Source organism: Sabethes cyaneus, chromosome 2 (assembly GCF_943734655.1).
Source record: "Sabethes cyaneus chromosome 2, idSabCyanKW18_F2, whole genome shotgun sequence".
NCBI lineage: Eukaryota > Metazoa > Arthropoda > Insecta > Diptera > Culicidae > Sabethes > Sabethes cyaneus.
In genome coordinates this window covers 211,978,177-212,001,243 of record NC_071354.1, presented here as the reverse complement: position 1 = coordinate 212,001,243, position 23,067 = coordinate 211,978,177, and the positions used below count along the sequence as shown (strand labels likewise).

The 23,067-nt window shown below is 37.7% G+C and overlaps 1 protein-coding gene across 1 annotated transcript in view; it reads left to right on the top strand.

Annotated features, from left to right (window-relative positions):
* LOC128736612 (kazrin) overlaps positions 1-23,067 on the top strand; it is a 205,146-nt gene that overhangs the window by 103,029 nt on the left and 79,050 nt on the right. Inside the window, exons 4-12 of the mRNA XM_053831100.1 lie at positions 4,973-5,528; positions 5,601-5,825; positions 5,887-6,360; positions 6,438-6,566; positions 6,625-6,712; positions 6,776-7,348; positions 7,415-7,578; positions 7,653-7,814; positions 14,890-15,034. Coding sequence (XP_053687075.1) covers positions 4,973-5,528; positions 5,601-5,825; positions 5,887-6,360; positions 6,438-6,566; positions 6,625-6,712; positions 6,776-7,348; positions 7,415-7,578; positions 7,653-7,814; positions 14,890-15,034 — 2,516 coding nt within the window. The remainder of the gene's footprint in view (positions 1-4,972; positions 5,529-5,600; positions 5,826-5,886; positions 6,361-6,437; positions 6,567-6,624; positions 6,713-6,775; positions 7,349-7,414; positions 7,579-7,652; positions 7,815-14,889; positions 15,035-23,067) is intronic.

Sequence of the window (23,067 nt, the reverse complement as noted above, 5' to 3'; positions counted from 1 at the left end):
TTTTGTTCGTATGAATATCCCCCTTAATCTAAAACTGTCAAAAGTTAGTCTTTGCTTACTATAATGAAAATAAAAAAATAACTTTTTTGTGTTAGGAAATATAGACATAGTTTCTTCGGCAATGGTATAAATAATATAAAAACAAGCAACTTTGCTGAAGAAATAAAATTTCTATCTTTATCGAGTGCTGAACTCTAGGACATGTTCTTAAAAACTTCTTTTGAAATTGGTTTTTCATACTTAGCTTTTTTTAATTGCATTTTACAAGAACACAATATTCTAGGCAATTATCGAAGCACTCTAAATCCACGTTTTTGCAGAAGACTGCGAATCTCTTGCACCTTTACTTGCTGAGTTATCGCATATTCAAATTATAAATTTCCACAGCTTCACGAGCCCATGGGGTAAAATGGGGCAAGCGGATTTATGAGCACAGCACTTCATCTTAAAGCTTAAGTCGAGTACTATAAACTTGTATGAGTTCCGCTTGTCCCCAACCACCCAAATGAGAGTACGGCAAGCATACGTTTTATACGTTCGCGTTCGCTATAGGCTCGTTACAAGTCCATTCTTTTGTGTTAGTAGATAGATACATGGTTTCTTCGGCAAAGTTATAGAAAATATAAAGGTAAAAACTTTGCTAAAGAAATCACATTTCTATCTCTATTGAGTGCAGAGCTATAGAGCATTTTCTTTAGGAATTCTTCAGAAGTTAGTTTTTCATACTTAGCTTATGTTGGTTGCATTTTACAAGAACATATGGTTCTAGGCGATTATTGAAGGACTCAAAATACACGTTTTTACACAAGATTGCAATTCTCTAGGACCTTTCCTTTCAAAGTTATCGCTTTTGACTCGTTAAGTTAAGGAAAAATAAAGCATAAATAATCTATTACTATGTAAAGAAAGGTCCTAGAGATTTGCAACCTTCTACAAAAACATGTGTTTTGAGCCCTTCAATAATCGCCTATAATCATATACTCTTGTAAAATGCAACCAACATAAGCTAAATATTAAAAACTAATTTTCAATGATTTTCTAAAGAAGATGCTCTATAGCTCTGCACTCGATAGTGATAGAAATGTCATTTCTTTGGCAAAGTTGTTTGCCTTTATATTTTCTATAACTTTGCCGAAGAAACCATGTGTCTATCTACTAACACAAAAGAATGGACGTGTATCGAGCCTATTGCGAACGCGAAACACATAAAACGTATGCTTGTCGTACTCTCATTTGGGTGGTTGGGGACAAGCGGAACCCATACAAGTTTATAGTACCCGACTTAAGCTTTAAGATGAAGCGCTGATTTAATAAATCGGTGCGCCCCATTTTATTCCATGGGCTCGTAAAGCTATGGAAATTTAAAGTTTGAATATGCGATAACTCAGCAAGTAAAGTCCAAGATATTTACGGTCTTCTGCAAAAACGTGCATTTTGAGTGCTTCGATAATTGCCTAGAACATTGTATTCTTGTAAAATGCAACTAAGAAAAGCTAAGTATGTAAAACCAATTTTTAAAGAAGTTTTAAAGTATATTCTTTACACTCACTACACTACACTACACTCACTACACTACACTACACTCACTACACTACACATATTCTCAACACTCGATAGAGATAGAAATTTTATTTCTTCAGCAAAGATGCTTGTTTTTATATTATTTACAACTTTTCCAAAAAAACTATGTCTATATTTCCTAATACAAAAAAGTTATTTTTTTTATTTTCACTATAGTAAGCGATGACTACCTTTTGACAGCTTAAGATTAACGGGGATATTTATACGAACAAAAGTGCTGAAGACCATAAATGATAAAATGAAAGCAAAAACACTAGGAAAAACCTGATTTAATCCACCTAGTGGTGAAAGGAACCTTTGTTATACCGTCTTACTTGCTATTTGAGATAGAAATCGACACGTTTGGTTTACATGAAATTTTTGGAAATTGAATAAATTTACAAAATTTGAAACAAATAGAAGCACTTATAAATTTTGATAGTTTCTTTTCTCATGAAATTGCTGAGTAAGTTGTTACTAATGAGGGTAAGTGCAAGTAAAAGTAAGTTGTAAGATGAAATATTATTGTTTAACATATACATTGCGTGGTAAAGGTCTAGTTAAAAGGTTTTTGAACTATGCATAATTTCCTGTAACGCCATTCTATTTGATTCACAACAATAAAGTTCTCTTGAATAAATTTCATCAATTTTTATGAACCTTCGGTTACTCACGTTGTTGTATTTTGTACACCATATGTAGGTTTTTGAATGCCATATTGTTATATAGTTACAAATCGTATATTACGTATATACTAACGTATATTCTTCAATAAACTTGTTATGAGCAAAATGTCAGAATTATTCAATGCATTATTACTTTAAATTGTTAGGAAAACAGATTAGCATAAACCGACATCACAGAAACGAAGAAAGTAGCATGTGAGGTGTACCGCAATTGGCCCCAACTGGAATTTTCTTTCGTTTCTTCATATGGAAAAATGGTGTCTGTGTGCAGCAAAACTACCAGCAAATGTAAAATGTTTAAAATGTATCCGTCTGTTGGTAGTCGAGTAATTCGGGGTCAAAATCAGGGTATTTTTTATAATCAAAGTTCTATAGTTCGTAAACAAGGAAACATAGAGGTATACTATGTTCAGCAAAGTTGTGTATTTTTATTATTTATACAACTTTGTAATACACGAAAAAGTCATACAACAATTACAAAAAGAGTTAAAATAGAAAAACTGATTTTTCAAATTCATATACAATAAATAAGATCTCTTCGTTGAAGAGATAGAAGGTTACTGTCTTCAGCAAAATTTCTTGTACTAATATGCTCTAAAACTTTGCAGAACACATCAATGTGTTATATGGAAACTGAAGGAAAATAATTTTTTTATTTCACTTTTAGGGGGATTAATCAAAATTCAAATTCTACCAGACGATAGAGCTTTCAATTTCAAGTAACTCTTTCAAAGGTTCGATAAACTTAAAACAAAGTTTTCCTAGTAAAAACTCTAGTGCGCACGTTTTCTTTGGTTTTGGGCTATTGTGCGCGCGAGTAACTGTGTTATAAAAGTTGGCGCGAGTGTTCGAGGGTTAATATCTTTTGACCGGTAAAACCAATTCTTATGAAATTTTGCATATATATTCGTAGTGTGAAAACCTCTCGTTTGATATTAAAATAATTGAAATTAGGTTATTTTTCTTGGTTAAAATCATTATAAATTATTGTTAATTTTGGTGTAGTGTATTGAATTACTCATAACTTTCAAATTAAACATCCAATTAAAAAACCATTCAATAGTGATCTATCCGGCTATATTACCTGCCAAATGAAACTAATAGCACGTAAATCAGTTTGGCCATCTCTGAGAAACAGGCGATCATTTGAACCTTGTTAAAACTGGTTTTTTAAGCATAACTTTTAAACCACTTGTTTGTTTTCAATAAAGATTGGCGTGAAGTTTAGCAATAGTAAGAGCTTTCATTTGGTACTAAGATCGATGAAATCGGTTATGTGGTTCCGGAGAAAATCGTGTCACGTAATTTTCACATTTTTGCTTATACCTTTTAAACTAAAAGTCAGACCTCGAAACCATTTAATAGTGATATACTAGGTAAAAATACCTTTCAAATACAAGTTATAGCAGACGAATCGGTTCAGCCATCTCCGAGAAACAGGCGATTGAAAATTGAAGCGCACACACATACACACATACACACACACACACACACAGACATTGCTCATTCGTCGAACCTGGTCGATTGGTATATGTGACACGGCCCTCCGGGCCTCAGATCGACTTCGTGTTTTTCGACCAATTCCTAAACCTTTTTTATATTGTATAACAAAGGTAAAAAGTTACACTTTTCGCCCTTTTGGCCTACTGTGCGACGGTCTTTATTATTACCACTAGCAGTAGCCCGCGTGCGTCGCCTTAAGAGCGAATCGGGGTACACAACCATATTTTTTTACAACTTCGACGAAAAAACAGTTTTTTGTTGTGATAATCTTGATTCACTATAACGGAGAATACTGGAATGTATGCCCAGAATACCTAAATGTATCTCTCTAACGTAACTACGTTACCGATGCTTGTCTTGACTGCAATCTGGCGCATAATTGCACTACTAGCACAGCTGTTATAAAGCAGTTATGGCAACTGATGTAGAACCAATTTCAGACGTAAATTAGTTTCTTCAACTAAAAATGTCAAAAATGTTCTGCTTGGGTGGTTTAAGTCTTCGCTTACTCCGTGCTGGGGTTTAATCAGAGCACTGACATCTGTACATCACTTTAATAAAGAATATTGTTATATTTATCACAACAACTTCTCTTTCGGTCCCATCGCAAATCCTGCCCAGAATAGGAGGGTGTTCGTGCGGTGCTCGCAGCAGCTGTAGTTTAAGTACACATGTATTAGTTTCTTCTTTGGGTAAAGCATTTAGGGAGTGAGTTGCGATTCTTGCTACGAAAACATGACGACCTGTCAGGGGTCTGGTTTTGGTTTCAGACGAAATAGGACGCCTATAGTATTAGATTAGTATTTCATAAATTAAATTGAATTTTATCTAAATTTTTTTTTTCTGTAGAACTCAATTATGAAATACAGGACAAATGTAGTGATATATGGAAAATTTAAAAGGCTCCCACGTTTCGCATTAACAGGGAAAAGACATTTTAGGTCAAATTCAAATACCAACATTTTCTCTGCATGCTTAAACGTTAAAGTTGTGGTTGAATTTTTTTTATTAAAAATACCAAACGGGAAAAGCTCTCTCTGGTTTTGTCCATCTGGCTCGCAGTTGCTCTTTCTTTCTTGGCACAATTGTAAAAAAGTCGCATTCTATTGCGGTTTTTCCTTACTCACCCACAATGTAAATCGCCGCCAGCGTTCGGTGGAATGTTTTTCCACAAATTACTCAGTCCTTCTTTATTCGTTATTCTTTTCTTTTCTTGTTTTCAGAAAACTCGTTCACTGGATACTTCAGATAAAACAGCACCAGCAACGGGCGTTCGTCCCTTCCGACCTATCCTTTCGCTGGACAATGCAAAACCAACGTCAAAACAGTTCGATTCGACCGGAACACCCACATCAGCCCCGGCACTGTCGTTCGTTAGTGCTGGCAACAACGGTACCAGCAGCGTCATCAACAACAATAACAACAGTACGGAGTCTAACATTGCCACCGGAGGTGGAGGAGGAGGCGGTGGCCCAGGATCGGGCACGACGACGGTCAGCAGCAGTAGTACCAGCCACGAAAGTGGTGGTTCGCGCACTCTATCCAACGATAGCGGTGGCGGTGAATTGGCTCGCGGTGGGTCTTCCGGAAGCGGTGGGGGCAGCCCACCCACTGGCTGTGGGGAAATGACCGGAGGTCAAATTAGCAACAAATTGAACTTCGGTTCGCAGCTGCAAACCTCGCCGACACAGAGCGACCGAAGCAGCAGCGGAAGCAAAGATCAATCCGGTGATAATCTAACTGGCGATAACCTGTTTAAGAACGGTGTCACTGATTTGGGTAAGCATAAACTAGCCGGCAAAAGCACTTTTGCGGTTTCGTTTCGTTTCGCTGACGACTATCTGCTTGTAGAATCGCCCCAAACGACCAAGATTCGACTGGAAAATGAACGACTGACAGCGGAAATAACTCGACTGAAAAAACTGCTGGAAAACTCGCCAGACGGAGCGGTCGGTGGAATAGGAATAGAGCTGCTGTCGGACAGAGATAGTTTCGATGCTCATTCAACGGATGACAGCAGCAGTCGCGTGGAGAAGCTCGAAAATGAGCTGCGGATATCGAAAGAATTGATTCAGAGTACGATACTTTGTTTTAAAAGAAAACTGTCGGTTAAGTAACGTTATTGTTGTTATTTTAGGTCTCAAACTGGAGCGCAAAAAACTACGTTCGGACAAAAATGATCTTCTGGTACAGGTGAAGCAGCTATGTTCTTCCCTGCAGGATAAGGAACAAGAGCTAAGAAATTTTATACGCAACTTCGAGCAACGAATACGTGAATCGGAATCATCCAGTGCAAAACAGAATTCGGAACGTGAACGAGAACGATGGTCACTGCTGAAGCATGCTCGCGACGAAGCGGAACGTTCGATCGCTCTTGCCGCGCAGCTGAACGCCAGGGATATTCAGCTGCAGAGAACCCAAGAACAGCTGCAGGAAGCTCGACGTCAGCTGTCCGGCTGTATGTCCGATCAGGAGAGTCTAGTATCGGCTGCCCCGCTAACTCCTCCCTCCGGGCTGATGAGTCATGCGCAGACAACGGCCGGAGGTTATTCAAATATCAGTGGCACACCGGGAGATCGAGGTTCGTGCAGTGCGGATTCCGGCGTTAGAGGTAAGTTCGAGTGCAATTTGTAGTGAAAATCCGTAGTTAACCGGCACATCGTGCTCACTCATCAGAACTAATTGCAGGAAGCAGCGATCGGGAGAGTGCGGCGGGTGATCTGAATCTAAGCGATGGTCCCTGCGAGAATGGACCCTGCATACAGGTAGACTCGGATAGTGTATCGTTAGTGTCTAGTCATCATAACATGTATCAATGTGAGTTTTTAAGGGGGCTTTCAAAAGCATTTGTGTAAATTGGATATTTTGTTTTCAGATGGAACACCAAAGGAACGTAGTCCTACGCTGTCCCCGTTGAATGCCGGGGCGTACTCAAGATCTGTTGATAATTCTGCACTTGCTAAGTAAGCTAATCAACGAGGTTCTAAAAACAAAGTTTTATGAAATATGGTTTATTCTTTCCGCAGCTCCTTCCGTTCGGTTGAACAGCTGGGCTCGCCGGTCGAGAACGAGAATCAAACTTTTTCCAGAAGACTGCAACAGCAACAGGCACAATCTCAATCATCACAATCATCTAAGACTGGTGGTGCCACCGGTGGCGTGAGTCTCACGGGTCGCACCGGCCGGGGTGGCACCTGGGGTAGCATATCGCGAGTTTTTGCCCGCAGTCGGAATCGCAACAAGAGCAACCCGGTAGCGGAAACCGAAGCCACGGACTTCCAGTGGAGTCCGCTGACCGAGGAGGGTTACGCCGAAAAGTTGCGTCTACTGAGGGAAGCTTCCTCGATGCCGATGGACCGTTGGCGAGCTTCGCAGGTGTTGGCCTGGTTGGAGGTAGCCTTGGGGATGCCACAGTACAGTGCACGCTGTGCCGAAAATGTCAAAAGCGGTAAGGTACTGCTGGAGCTTAGCGATGCGGAACTGGAGAGTGGCCTCGGCACCAGCCATCCAATGCACCGCAAGAAGCTGCGGCTGGCGATCGAAGAACAGCGCCGACCGGAGCTGGTTCGGTACGCGACGATCGGGCAGCTAGGTCACACGTAAGTTATTGAAAGATTGGGCAAGGGATAAGTAACTAAATTTTAAATTAATGTTGTTACCTACAGTTGGGTAGCTTCCGAGTGGCTTCCGGACATCGGTCTGCCACAGTACGGTGAATCGTTCATGCATTCACTGGTGGATGCTCGTATGTTGGATACACTCTCGAAAAAGGAGCTGGAAAAGTATCTCGGAGTAACTAGAAAGTTCCATCAGGCCAGTATTGTTCATGGTGAGTCATCAAGAGTTATTCGAAAATTTTAATACTAAACATCGTAACTTTTTTTCTGTTGTTCCACTACATAGGAATTCATGTGCTACGGATAATGAAGTACGACCGGCAGTCACTTGCGATGAGGCGCTTGCAGTCCGAAAATGTTGACACCGACCCTATTGTGTGGACCAATCAAAGGTTCGTCCGCTGGGCACGATCCATTGATCTTGGAGAGTACGCTGATAATTTGAAAGGTAAGCTGGTCTACTGAAAAACGGCCTATTTTTATTGCATAAATTATAATTTTTATTTACCGATTCTCACTCTCTCATTGAAACATAACCAATGTAACTCCTGGTATATGTAATTGCTGCCCGTGTTGACTTTTTCAGGCTGGAAACCAAAAACCAATATTGAAAATTTCACAACCAGAATTGCAAAACATGCAAAAACAAACAGACTTTTTTGAACCGACGTTTCCCAATGTATCCGAGAAACGAAGCGATTTTTGGTGAATCCTTTACGGACAAGGTGATTCGCAACAGTAAATTCGGGACTTGGCCATTCAGTCGTTAAATAAAGTAGATGAGTTGATTTATTTTTATGCCAACGTTTAGATTCCGGTTTTGGATCTTCCCCAGGGTTTCTAAAATTTGTCTTTTGTTAGTTATTATGACTTGTGTTATAATGACAAACCTTTGTCTAGTAACTTTTAGCCAATACTGTTATCTTGTCACAGATTGAAACGTTGTTAGCGTAAAAATAAAATAACACGCCTGCTTTAATTACTGACTTAACGGTCAATTAACGAAATTTTATTAATGACAACTGTCGGAAACATTATCAATAATTAAATCCAAAATTTCATTGAAATGAGCATCATTGTTAAAGTGTGATATTTAAAAATACAATATGTTTGTAATTCTATTCAATAATTCGTATTGTAAACATCGTTTCCAATTTTTCATGCACTAACAGTAGAATAGATACTTGGACATAAAATAAGAGTTTCAATTTGACCTTAAAATGGAATTATATTAAACTTTAAATTGTATTCAAAATCGGACTTGGCATAGGTTGTTATGTTAGACTTTAATTTAGAAATGGAAACAAAGTTTCACTTAAAATTAGGATCGACGTCGACTCTCTCACACGTCATACCTCCTTTCTGTTCCTATTTTTATCTTTTCTAGTTTCCCGTTTTCCAGTTCTTGTTGCGATTTCTTTTCTATTCTGCACCGTTTTCTATCATTTTATACTCAACTAGAAGACCCGGCAAACTTCGTACTGCCACAAATTGGACTAAATGTACGATATGTAAACTTCAGATGAACTCCTGCTGCGTTTTAGAAAAAGGGATATTTTCTAGGTATAAGTCAAGTTTTGCCGTTGTCTAAGGAGTTCTGCGTTTGGTTTATTAAACGCTGGGATTTCAGAGAATGTCTAAATTTAACAACTGTATTAAGTCATTAGTAAGAAATGTATATCGGTGTAAAAGTTGGTTTGCCAATCCCCGCAATATCAACAGTCGTGTTGGTGGTAGTTGCATTGAGTCTTGTTTTATAAACTCTGCTGGTTAAAAATAGTAATACTGGATGTTAATATATTTGTTGTAAAATTTGGTACGACGGCTAATATCGTCTGCTGCAACTTTGGAATTTCTCGATAATTTAAGGGTCAATTTTATATTCTGATATGTATTCAATATCAATAGTCATCAGATTTTTTTTTGATTCATAATTCTATTGATAAGAATTACCCAAAGGAATTGCATTGCTGAATCACGATAACTGTTATTCTCAAAACAAACTAAATTTTATTATTCCACAAAATCAATTGATCGCTGTATTGTTCCTTTGGTAATTCACGCACTAAAACAATTTAACATAAAAGCGTCATTTTATAAACCTTTTTACACTTCTAAAGAGTCTAATACGAAATTAAATCGGCTGAAAGTTAAATACGATTTTTTTTTTGTTTTGATTATAGTCACTTTAACCAGCTTGGGTCATTCGTGACTTCTGCGGAGTTGGGATTTGAACCCGAGTCCTTGGCGTGAAAGGCGTGAATGCTAACCACTACGCCGGAACTGATCCCTTAAATACGATGCATAATAGTTGCTTCGTTCACTTTTTTTTTTAAATTCTAAATCATATGCTCTTACTGTTGATTTATTAGATTGATATTCAGTTAAACCGAATGCAAATATGCAAAATGTATTCTCCATTTGACGATTGGGAAGTGGCAATTTAGTGAATTTAGTGCTTAAACCTTTTATTAACCTGCACTGGATCTTCTGGCTACGCATCCGATGTAAAAAGGAATAAAAATGATTCGTGTTTGTTTCATAAATTTGATAAATGAATGAACGGATGAATGAAATTAACGAATTTTATTGCTGACGCTTTAGGCTTGAGTTTAGGTTGATTAATAAGTTGGACCTATTGATTGGTTATTTTCTGAAATTGTAAACCCCCAAAATGTTTAATAGCATTGTTAGATGTGGCGATTTCAATGAAGGTAACCACGTGTCTGTTTGAATACGACAACGGTGCTGCAAAAAATCGTACGATGATCATAGCAGCCAATGACATGGCGCATACAATGCGTTGCGGGTTTTATATGGAAACCCAATTTTTCGAGTTTTCCTATCTTCCCAGTAAATTTTTCAACTTTTCTCGCCGTAAAAACATAGCGGTGGTGGAAACGAACACAATAAAGAAAAGACGGCTCAAATCGGACGCCCCGTTCTCAAGTGATGAGCGGTCGAACTTTTTCACTTCCATTTTTATATATAAGATTTGATTTTTTCTTTTCATTTTCCTTCCTTTCTTTTCATTTCCTGTCCCACTTTTTCTTACGACAAGGTTTGAGATAGGGTGCCTTTCCAAAAAAATGATAGGTTTTGAACGCTAATAGCTTAGCGATTTTTTAGTATTGTTTTTCTTTTTATTTTTCACCCGTTTTATTGCAATTTTCGATTACTTTTTCCGCCTTCTTTCTTCTATATCTCCTTTTTTCATTTCCTGTTTTCGTGTATTTCTAACTCTCCTCTTTCTCGTTTTTATCATCTATTTCGTTTTTCCTCTTTTAAATGGTTCGTTTTTTTTTCTGTCACGTTTATTCTATTATTGGACCCTTTTTTTCCTTTGCTCTTCGGGTTTCGTTTTTATCTCCCGGTTTACGTATTTTTCTCTCCAAATTTATCTCATTTTGTGGTCTATCTTTCTTTTTTCTTATTTTCCTTTCGTGTTTCATTCTCTTACGCTATTCCCATTTTCCAATTTTCTCTCTCTCTCCTTCATTCTTCTCTTTTCTCTTGTCTTCTTTTTTCGTTTTATCTTTCTGGTATCGTTCGCCGAATTTTTCTTTCTCGTTTTCCCAACTTTTCTGACACGATTTTTTTTTTCTTTTTCTGCGTCGTCTTCCTTCTTTTTATCTCGTCTCCTCCTCTTTTCTTTTTCTTGTCCCGTTTCCGTTCTTTTCAGTCCTGATTTATAAAGTTTTTCTCTTTTTGTCCGTTTTTCGTCCTAGTGTTAGTCGAACGCCACGCACTAAAAAAGGAATGCAAAGTTGTCTTTATTTCTCCGAAAATAGGCAATTAGAAAACTAAATAAAATAAATAAATAAATAAATAAAATAAATAAATTACGGTGACTAAATCCCTCAATCGAAGTTATGCCGTCTCTGTTTCTTTTATGCGTTTCTATCGAGCCTTTTTCTTTTTTGTTCGGTTTTTTCTCTTTATCTATTATCCTCGTTTTCTTACTCGTTTTCTTCGCTTTCACTTTCTTCTTTCGCCTTCTTTTTGTGTCCAGTCTCCTCTTTTATTACTTCGTTTGGCATTCCTTATTTCTTACCCTTTTCCTCTGTTTTATTTTTTTCTCTTTTTTATGTTCCGTTACGTCCCCTCTCTTTATGCGTCATAATTTTTCCTTTCTCCATCTCTCTCTCATTATTCTTCTTTTTAATTCTCTTCCATGTTCCATATTCTCATGTCCTGCTTTCCTCTTTCATGTTTCCTTTTTTCTATCCGCTTTTTCCTCTTTCTCTGTTTCTTTATTCTTTGTTTTTTCCAGTGTATATCCTCTGTACCGGGTTTCTTACCATAGAGTGTCATTCCAAAAAATAGCTTGGCGGTCTCCTGATTAATTTTTCAGGCTTGCTTTTCACTCATCATAATTTTTTCTTTTCGTTTTCGTCGTCTATTTCGTTGTCTTTTAAATGGTTTGTATCTTTTCTGTTACGTTTATTTTATTCATGGCTCCTTCTTTTCCCTCTCCGACTTTTGTTTTATTTCCAGTTTTACGTCTTTTTCTCTTCAGTTTTGCCTTTTTCTTTTGTCTTGTTTTGTTTCCTTCTTCTTCCATTTCTATTTTCTTTCTCCTTTTATGTCCGGTTTTTTAATTTCCTCTATCGGTCTCTCTCTCCGTTTTCTCAACCTTTGTCACGTTTTTTTTCTGTCCCGTTTTTCGCTCCTTTCAGTCCCGATTTTTGTAAAGTTTTTCACTTTTCTGTCCGTTTTTCATAGTTGTCTTTCCTTTTCCACCTTGTTTTTTATTTTCAATCTCTTTAACTGTTTTGTATTTATTTGTTTTCGTCTGTTCCATTTCTTATTAATATTATCTTACTCTCATTAAGTTTTCTTCATTGTTTTCACGTTCTCATTTTTTCGCTTCATTTTTCTTTTTTTCTATTCTCTCAATTTCTATCCCTTTCCTTTCCCGTTCCCGTTTTCTTCCTTTTAGTTCGTTTTTTTTTCTTTTTTTTCTGTTCAGTTTGTTCTCTTTTTCATGTATTTCTTGTTTTCGCTTCCTTCTTTTCTACTGAAGTTTTTGGAGCGTCTTGGTACCTGGAAATTGAATAAAAAGAAAAACAGACACTGAAGAAGCCTGCAAGTAGGCGAAATACGTATCTATCAAGAATAAATATACATAGTAGAATTAAATTGGATAAGTTTTCATTTTATTTAATTTCCTAGCTCCTTTACCATTACCTCGTCTCCCCTTTCTTTCTTTCCTTTTTCTGTGTTCTGTTTTTTTCTCTTTTTGGGTCCCGTTTTCCCACTCATGAAGTCAAGATTTTTATTCGATTTCCTTTTTTCATGCCAATTACTTTCCCTTTTCTCTTTTGCGTTTTTCCTATTTTTCTATTCTATTTTTTATTCCGTTTTCTGTCCCTTTTTGTTTCCCATTTTTGTCGTTCCTTCTCTCGCTCGCTCTCGTTCTATCTCTTATCCTTTCCCTCTTACTCTCTCTCTCTCATTATTCTTCTTTTCCCTTTTGGATTTTCTTCCATATTCCCTCTCTTGTCTCGCTTTCCTTTTTTCCCTTGCATTTTACCTTTTTTCTGTCCGCTGGCTCTTTTCTCTTTCTCTGTTTCTTTTCTTTTTCTTTTCCTATCCCATGTTTCGCCTCTCTGAAGTCCTGCCTGAGTCCGTTTTTCGTCTTTCTTCTTCAGTTTTCGTTCTCCGTTTTCAAGCCCATTTCTCCTCTTTTCATGTTCTGTTTTTTTGTCATTTTCTACCCTGTTTCGACCTTTTCGTTTTTTGCAGTCCTGGTTTACGACTTTTTATTTCCTTTTTTCATCCGTTTGTCGTTCATTTTTTTTCGGTTGTCTGTTTTGTTCTGTTCTGTCTCCTATTATGTCGTGCTATCCTTCTCTTCATGTTCTGTTTTTCTTTTCCATTTTATCTCTTCTGTCTTCCATTTTAATTTTTGCTCCCCATTTTATTTTCTGTTTTGTCCCTTTTGACGTAGAACTACGTCTTACCGCCTGCTCGACTAAACTCGACTGTTCGACTCAACTGCTTGACTCAAAGCAACTGCTCGTCTGGACTGCTTGACTCGGCCGCTCGACTTAACTACTTGACTTGACTACTTGAATCGATTGCTCGACTCAACTGCTCAAATCAATTGTTAGACCGGAATGCTCGACTGGACTGCTCGACTCGACTGCTCGACTCGACTACTAAACTCGATTGCTGAACTCGACCACTCGACTCAACTGCTCGTCTCGGTTGACTACTCGATTCGACTCATTTGCTCGATTTTGCTTGAGTAACGGCTGCTTTGGTAACGGCAAAATTTCCGCAAAATATAACTCAATAACTTACCGTCAACCGGTTGTGATTTTTCTTCTTCTCTGTTTATTCTCGTTTTTCCGTTCTTCTGCTCCCAAATTTTCGTTTTTACTATTTTCTTTTTTACTTTTTACTGTACTTTTTACTATCTATCCCGTTTCACTTTGTCCCGTTCGTTTTTTTCTCTCTTCTGCCCACTTTACGTTGAAGTTGAACTTAGACTTGGCAATGGACGTGAAATTAAACTTGAAAATGAACATAAAGTAGAAATTAAACTTGGATATAATTTGGATTTAGGCTGCACGTAAAATTGTGATTCAAATTGTCCAATCTAATCTAATCTCACACTAACGCAACCAATTCTTGAAAGCAACCTAGAAGCTGACGAATACTCGTATCAATCATTTTTCTTGTCAACGGCCAGGCCAACTGTGCAGCATGTACTGCAGAGAGAATTCCAAGGTACCAGTATCTCTTTCCATTTAACTCCATGAAATCGAGGGGATAAAGAAAGCGTGGACCTCCCGTACCAAACGCTTCCTATGCAGATAGTGATTTATTTACAGTCGTTAAGGTTAATTGGTACTCCGGACCCTCGGGGATGAACTATTGGCATTTAAACCAGAAGCCATGCTGCAATTGGCCAAGATAATAACGCCTTGTTTCGCTCTCTGAAAATAGATTAATCAACCAAAAATATTAGTTTAATTAATACAACACTTAAAAATAAAGTCGTGTGGTTCAACAGTTGCCTAAAGCTACAGCTGTAAGATTAGGAATTGAAAACCACGCGACTTCCCGCCTCCTAGCTTGGGTACTCAATTACACAAATTGATGTACATATTTCCAAGTGGCCATGTGGAGACACTAGGTAGACGCTTGGAGTGGTTAGAGCTATGTTAGACACTTTTCCTAGTTGCGTTACTCATTTCATACCCTTTATAACTGGTATTGAAATTGCATTGGTCTTGAAATTGGAACTCATCTAGTGCACTTAATTTATTTATTGCAAAAATAGTGGCCGATTGAATATTAAGTATTTGGTTATTCTCTACAAAAGCTGAGTTTAGGCATCGTACGGAAATTATGTCCAAGAGAATTGAACAGTTACGATTTATTATGATTTTAAAAGACATCTTTTATGATAATAAATCAACATACTTTGTATTGTGTTCAATATTGTTATTGCCTGTCAAATGTCTAATTTTTTCACTGAAACGACACAAATGTCTTTTGAAAACTTCCAGACAGCGGAGTCCACGGTGGTTTGGTAGTGCTAGAACCATCCTTTTCCGGCGACACAATGGCCACAGCACTGGGAATTCCTCCCTCGAAAAACATCATCCGACGTCATTTGGCAACGGAATTCGAAACTCTCATTCTTCCCGCCAGGTAAGTCATCTATAATTTAGGGCCTTTTTGGGCCGTTCGCCGAAAATAATACTTTACCATTCGAACCATTACTCGTCGTCTCAACTAATCAGCGTAGATCATACCTTTCTAACCACCCGTTCAACAATTTCTTTCTCGTTTTGTATCACGAAATACTGTCTGTCAAAAATCCGAAAACGAACAAACCAATCAATCAATCTTCCACCAATCGAAATTAACCAAAAACATCATCTCCGCTCACCGTCCTTCGATGTATCTCAAACTCACCCGCCCGCTACCAAACTACCACCCACGAACGAACGAAACGAACGACTCATCTCACAGGTACGTGATATTCTGCCAAATGGAGGAATATCAGCTGGATAGCTCCCGAGCATCTTCCACTATGCACAAAAGCTCGATTAGATAAGTCCCCGGAAGCCTAACGCAAAACGAATAGAGTACATGCAGCAAAGTTAATCCAGAAAACCATTAGCAGCTAGGATCCCCAGTTAGGCTCACTATCTCTTCACGCAAAGCAGCTTTTAGATAACAAACCAAAAAAAACATCCAAACCCTAGGCAAAACGTAACGAAAAATCAAAACAATGAACGAAAATAATCAAAATTGAAGCGCTAATTTCCTGCCTCCTCCCCTCGAATTGCAAAAAAAATACAACCGTTAGCATTAAGCTCCACGTTCCAACACGATCGATAATCACAGACTTTGCCTCACGATAATAGCACTGCCGCAAAGCGTCAGCACCAGAAAATACAAAACCAGTTCCCGGTAATCCACTGAAGCAAACTTTTTTCTCTCCGTGCCATACTCCATATGCTAGCTATTGCCGTAATCCCTAACTCAAAGCCCTACCACCCACCGCCTCCCCCTCCCATCTCCCGAGCACCTCAAACGCAGGTAAATTAATCCCGACGTTGTTTGTAACAACCGAATAATTGATATAATTAAATGGGAAAGCTGACAAAATGTTAAAATGATCACACAGAGGGCTGGATGGACGGACGGATGGGTCGATGCTGATCCGATGTTTTTCAATAGGAACGGACAGGATAGAAAGCTCAGCAGCTGGCTCTCAGTTGATGCTTTCAAACAGCTGTCAACCTATGTTCCATTCAAACCAAAATGGGGATGGGGTGGAGGAAATGTACGCTATGTACCTAGTAGCATACGAATCGACTCAATTAAGAGCCAATCGAGCAAACGTAATTAATTAATTTAGTCGAATCAGTTGACTGTACACGGTGTATTGTGCATGCGGATACTTTTTTTTGTAGTCCGGTAGGTTATTCACCGTCGTCATCGTGGTGACTTGAGCACTAATGCCGTCTATGGGATGCCTAAATACGATTTCAATGGGGTCTTGAATCAACTAGTAAGAATTTAAAGACAAAATTTCATTTCTAATTCGATACAAATTGGGTATAACAAGAATATAACAAAATGTGCTTTGAGCCGATTAACATTTTTTACGAATAGCCTTTATTAACACGCTTTTTTATGTCGATCTTTGCTATGTAATCAATTTCTTCCTGAAAATCTCAAACTAAAACTGTTTTCAAGTGGCGTTGTTTATAACTTTTTACATTGTATACCATCAACTCGGAGGTGTACGATTTTTTTTTATTTTCGGAATACTATTTTTTGCGCGACTAAAATTGCGGTAATGCAATGGAGATACATGTTTTTTGTTCGACCCTGCGTAGAAATGAATATTTTTGACGTAGAAATGGTCAGTTCTGGCAAGGTAAGGGATATTTGCAGTTCCCTTCTGCTGGCAATCCCTATTTATGCGCAATTATTAACAAAGCACAGTGCGTCTCCATTACATTATCACAAAAAACGAAAAATTTTTTCAAGTTCTTGCAATTTTGAAAGAACCTTAACTTCAAGTTAATATTTTTCCTGGAAATCTGATCAAAATACTTTTCATTTTCTACCAAAGTTATTAAAATTGATTGAGTTACTCAAAAATTTTACTTCTTTTAAACCCCAAAAGAAAAAAAACTGAGCAAAAGGGGGCACATTAACCACAAAATTAAAAAAAAAATAAAAGCTTAGAATAATTCCAAAACGGCACAATTATTGAACAATCGAGAGTTCTTTTAATGGTGTTGCTGGCGTCTGTCTTTTTTTACACGCTTTATTGTGTCTTTCTAGACCCGCAGGATTCTCTGCCTGGAGATTTTGATACTAAATTTTCCAGCCAAGGATCGACTGATTCTTATTAATTATTAATTCTTATCTTATCTTATTAATTAACTTAACGTATTACTCTTCTTCTTTTCAATATAAGAGTCTCTTTTGACATCCGTGATAATCCGTACATATTTGCATCCTGGTATACTGAATGTTATGATATTTGAAAAGTATAAAATAGTTCTATGCTATTCCATATGAATAACATTTAAGTATATTGCAGTTTTAAGTACCGAATGCAGCTTTAAAATAGAGCTACCATTTTATCTGCCAAGATCCAAATAAAGCAATAGCATAAACCTGGTTAACTGCTTATGTACATAATATGGTGCTTGATTCACCGTTTTATTAATCTATGGGTATACCGAACCATTTAGTTCATTCAATAATGATCGTTTCGAATTATTTCATTCATCTATGATCGCACCGAACCATATAATTCATTCAACAATGATCGTATCGAATCATTTTACTAATAAAAGGCTGTATCGAAACATATACTTCATTTAATAATGATCGCACTGAATCATTTTACTTATAAATGAACGTACCGAACTGTTTAAATAATCTATGGTCGTACCGAACCATATGCTTCATTCAACAATGTTCGTAATCATAAGCGTAGCAACGGGGGAGGGGGGGGGGGTTGGAGTCCCAAACCCAGATGAAAAATTCTACACTTTCAAGCTTAAAATATCACAGTCAGCTGTTCAGAGCACCGGAAAACTTATGGTTATACGATCCTCGTCGTCGTCATAAGCAGTTTGGAGCCGGGATGGTTCGTATTGTTTTAAGATCCATTCAACTCGATCTTGGGTTACTCGTCGGCCATTGTCCGGACTTCTGTGAGATCGCAGTTTTTTTATTTAAGAAAAAATGTCACTTTAGACCTCGCACGTTAAGCCTCTCTGTTCTGGGTGCCAGCGGGGTTGTTCGATAGGACCATTTTCGTCACGTGTATAGTTCACCGTAGCTTACCGACTTTCGCCAAATATACGTTGGTAATCTCCTCAAGCTGTATCTGTCACCCTCCACCACTCTCCGCTTTCAGCTTGTTCGCCGCCAAATATCATCCGTATGGACACGTATGTCCTCCGTGAGCATTGTCAAATCCATATAAATTAAAGCTCTAATAAGGGTTTTCACAGCTTTGTACGGCGGTTTATGCCGCTTGATTGTGTCTAGCACAAATGGCCTCAGCAATGGCAAAATTTCTGGCTTTAATATCACGTAGGTGACGTTGCCAAGAAAATTTACTACTTTTACTAGAACTCAAACCTCTTGTTTCGATGATATTTACTCTTCGGATAACCCCCTCAAGAGCGATGTTGAAAAGCATGCGGGTTAAGCTGTCAGCTTTCCTCGACCCTCGCTGCATCTCGAAAAGAATCGATAGTATAGATTCTAACAGCCTCTTTCAGCCAAGATTTGAACATACAACCAACCTCGATGCCAATTGGGAGGCAACATTTTAATATTTGTCTACTTGTATTTTACCTAATTCAATTGTTTTTGTCAAATAAAGAACACTCAATTTCAACCAAAATAGCTTTCAACTGAAAATAATACCTCATTTCCTGAATAAGTTTAAGCTTTGTCTAAATCATATTCATCTATGGTTGTACCGAACCAATTTTAGTTAATTTAACAATGATTGTACCGAATCATTTTACTTATAAATGATCGTACCGAACCATTTAAATAATCTATGAGCGTTCCGAACCCTGTACTTTATCCAACCATGATCGTATCGAATCATTTAGTTCATCTATGAGCGTACCGAACCATATACTTCATGGACAATGACAGTACTCTCAGCTAGCACCAACTCGTATATCAATGTATGAAAACTATCGTAAATATCTCCTAACAAACTCGAAATCGTAACTAAAGCTGGATAAAGTGGGATCAAGTTGATTTTCTGTCGTATATAATGATAATGACTGACATACATACGATTTTCAGCACAAAATCGTAGAGTAGTACGGAGCGACTCGCGCTTAATCGGATATTATCGTATATAAATACTTACATAGTCGTAACGCTCAAAATTATTCATAATCACGTATATCGCCTCCAAAATAGTAGGGATATGCCAATTTTGCGAATGATATACGATTTATTTAGCATGTATATCTGTACGTAATGCTGATTTTTACCTTTTTTATACATATGAAAATGCTAGCTGGGCTGTATCATTTTACCTACAAATGGTCGTACCGAACCATTTTTCATCTAATAATGATCGCTCCAAACCATTATATTTATAAACGATAATACCGAATCGTTTTAATAATCTATGGTCGTACCGAACCGTAAATTGGTTTTTTAAAATGTGCTTCATTCAATAATGATCGAACCGAATCCTTTTCCATAGCAACAGAGATGCCAGATCTACGGATTTGGGCCTTTTCGCATGTAAACTAATGTGAACTAACGGGGTTAGTTTTTAATTTAAACAACTGGCAACCTTAAACATGCCGAATCTTGTATGAACTGGCCGCCCTGCTCTTTGTTATTGTTTCGGAGGTCTGATTAAGTTGGCAATTGCAAGCAGCGAATCGAATTTCTATCAAAATTGTTGTGGAAACGGAATATGAAATAAATTAAACACGCTAGACCAGTACAAACAAATCAGGTTTATGTGCATTGTCTTCATCAGTAAATGATGTAATGTTGATTAGGACATTTGAACCATTTTTATTTGCACATCCTGCAAACTAACGAAATTCAAATTAAAAAGTGTCCGGATCGAAAACGATCAAAGGAACAAGGGTCCACGGCAGTAATACTAATATTTTCTCTACCTTAATACGATAAAAGGTGATGACGTAAATGCGACAAAAAGATCACGAAAAATTACGGAGAGACGTTGAAAGACGACAAAAAATACGGCAAAAATAACATGAAAATATAATGAAAAGATACAAAAACAGTGACAAAAACAACATTTACACGTCAAAAGAATTTTTAAATAGCATCAAAAAGCCGACGAACCATGCAAAGAAAAACACATCGAACGACAAAAGGACGGCAAAACGGCGTCGAAATGACAGCATTTAGATAACGAGAATCCTCCAAAAGAACGATGAAAAGACAGGATATAGACGACGAAGCGATAGTAAAAAGACAGCAAAGTGATAACAAGCAAGTGAAAAGACAATAAAAGAAACGAAAAAACAAAATACGACAAAAATACAATGAAAAGATGTCGAAAAAACGCCAAAGAAGCGACAAAGATGCCAAAACAAGACTATAAAAACAACTCTAAGTGTAAATAAATACAGAAAAGACGATGGAATCATAAAAAGATAACATAATAGCGACAAGAAATACCAAAAAGGGCTATAAAAGGTGACAAAAAGACACCATCAACAGCTGTTGGTTGCTCTCACATCACAGCAGACGATAAAAAAATGACTACAAATCTCTGAAAAACGACAAAAAGACGATGTAACGATGCGAGAAAGATAGATATTTAAAACAACGAAAAACGGCTAACGGGAAAAAGCAAAAAACTACAAGAAAACGACCGCAAAAGGCAATAAAGTATCACATAAGGCCATTACAAATATTTTAAAAAGTTTTTGTCCCTCCGGTGTTGGGCCACTGAAGGGAAGGGGGGCGAAAAAAAACAAAGAGAATTTTTAATCGAGCAAAAAAATGGATTTTAGGCATTTTTATTTACAGTTTAAACGCGAAAACCAAATCTATTCTTGCTTTTAATATATAAGTAATTATTTTCCATGCAAAAATCTACGGAAAAAAAAGACAAAAACGAAAGAAATTTTTTTGGCCGATTTTCGGAGATTCTCATTTCTATTTCGTGCTAGAAGTGTTAACTGTTAACTGTACACTCATTTCTCGAGTTTTTCAGGCTATATTGGTTTTATGAAAGAAAATTAACTCGTGTCCTATAAAGTATTTTTTTGCCCCCCGATTTTTCACGCCAATTTCCAAGGGTGGGGGGGAGAAGGTGGTAACAAAAACTTTAAAAATTATTTGCAATGGCCTAATGAAAAAGAGATGAAAAATTCATTAAAGGGATTCAAACAGTACACATCGAAATTATCGACACTTTTCCGCACAAAGCACAAATGTCTCTCTTACTTGTGAAACAAAATTGTAACTGTTTTTTTTCGGTGATGAAAACACATTATAAAACTACGGATTTTTCTTCAGTAAAATCTGGCATGGCCGTAGTTAGCGACGGTCGTACCGAACTACCTAGTTCATCTATGGTCGTACCGAACCATATGTTTAATTACACATTGAATGTACCCAAATATTTCACTGATATTCAGTCATTGCGAAGTATTTTTTTATCACACGACCAGCTTAACGTATGCATATTTGGATAAAATACTTCAAGTTCACTCATTCAAGTTCCAGTTCTTTTCTGACATAATAAAACATAGCGCAACAAGAAAATCCAAAAAACTTATTAAAATGAGGGGAAACAAACCAAATTATAATCAGAAAAAAGCATGAAAAAACGGAAGTCCCTTCAGTCTTCCTGAGCTGATATTTACTCGAACAGAGACATGTGTTTAGTCTTATCAACGCACTTGGGTTATTTTTTTGGGCCTAACCAGTGCTTAACATTCTCAGACGTTGAGTTCTATAAACTAATTTATTTACCGTAGTTTCTTTATATCATTCCAGTTTGATTTTATGGTCATCCAGCATCCTTAGTGCTAAATTCAGTTTCCAACCTGATCACTTTTGAATTGCCGCAGTGGCATTAGAACCGCTTGGTGCCCTTCTGCCAAAAAATCTCTTCAGCTTGCCAATAAACTGCCTGTTAAAAATAAACACTTTTATAAAAGAACGAAAAAAATGATCCAATCAACTCGAATCAGGAGCTTACAAAATTCGGATTACCATTTCCCGTGATGTTCCATTTTCCTGTGTGGGTATTTGTGTGAATACAACCCTCATGCATGCCTAACGCACATCAGCTAAAACATCGAATAATACGATTTGGCCTGCCAATCAACTGGCTGTTAAAAATTTGCACCTCTAAAAATAACTAACAAAAAATCGAAAAAATAAATAAACCATTCAACCGATATCAGCAGCTTACAGGCATTTTCATCCTAACACCCGTTGCCCCATGTTATCACCCCGCATGCCGGTGTACGTACCGAACAGCGGGTACTTAACCTGACGTGCAGCTTTTTACCTAAGTGTAATTTCCACCCACGACCGGACGGACGTTCGGAAGATTATGTTTCGACCGAACTTTCTGCTCGCACTGTCCAGGGGGGTAGCAGCAGCAGTTTTGCACATCCAATCAGCGCAACCGGTGCGGAAGGTATTAAATTTTAATACCATAGCACACCCTCCCCCTCTGGGTAGACCGCTTGTCCAACCAGTTCCCGTTGCAAAATGTAGACCTTCGACTAGCAGCAGCAGCAGCAGCAGCAACTGATCGGGGCGCATGATTGCCGCTAAAACTATCAGCGTTGTCCGGGAAATTACCGCCCGTCCATGTTCGAGTTTAAATGCAAACTCACCAGCGTGCAGCGTGTCCGTTTTTTGCACCATCGGGATCGTAACTTTTTCCTCTACGGTATTGTGGTTTGGAAATAAAGTTTGGTCTTGCCTGACTGGTGGGAATCGTTTTTATTTTGTTTTTTTTTGTTGAAAAATGTTATATTTCGGCTGGAAGCGACTAACTTTTCTGGGCTTGCAATTTCGCTTGGTTGGTCGCCGTTTCTATACGCTGCGGACTGTAGCCACCAGAAAATTTAATCCTGCAAAGCTGCAAGCTGCATGAGTATGCTCGTTGCGGTAGTGCCTCGTGCGTTTATCATCATCATCAGACAGTGTAT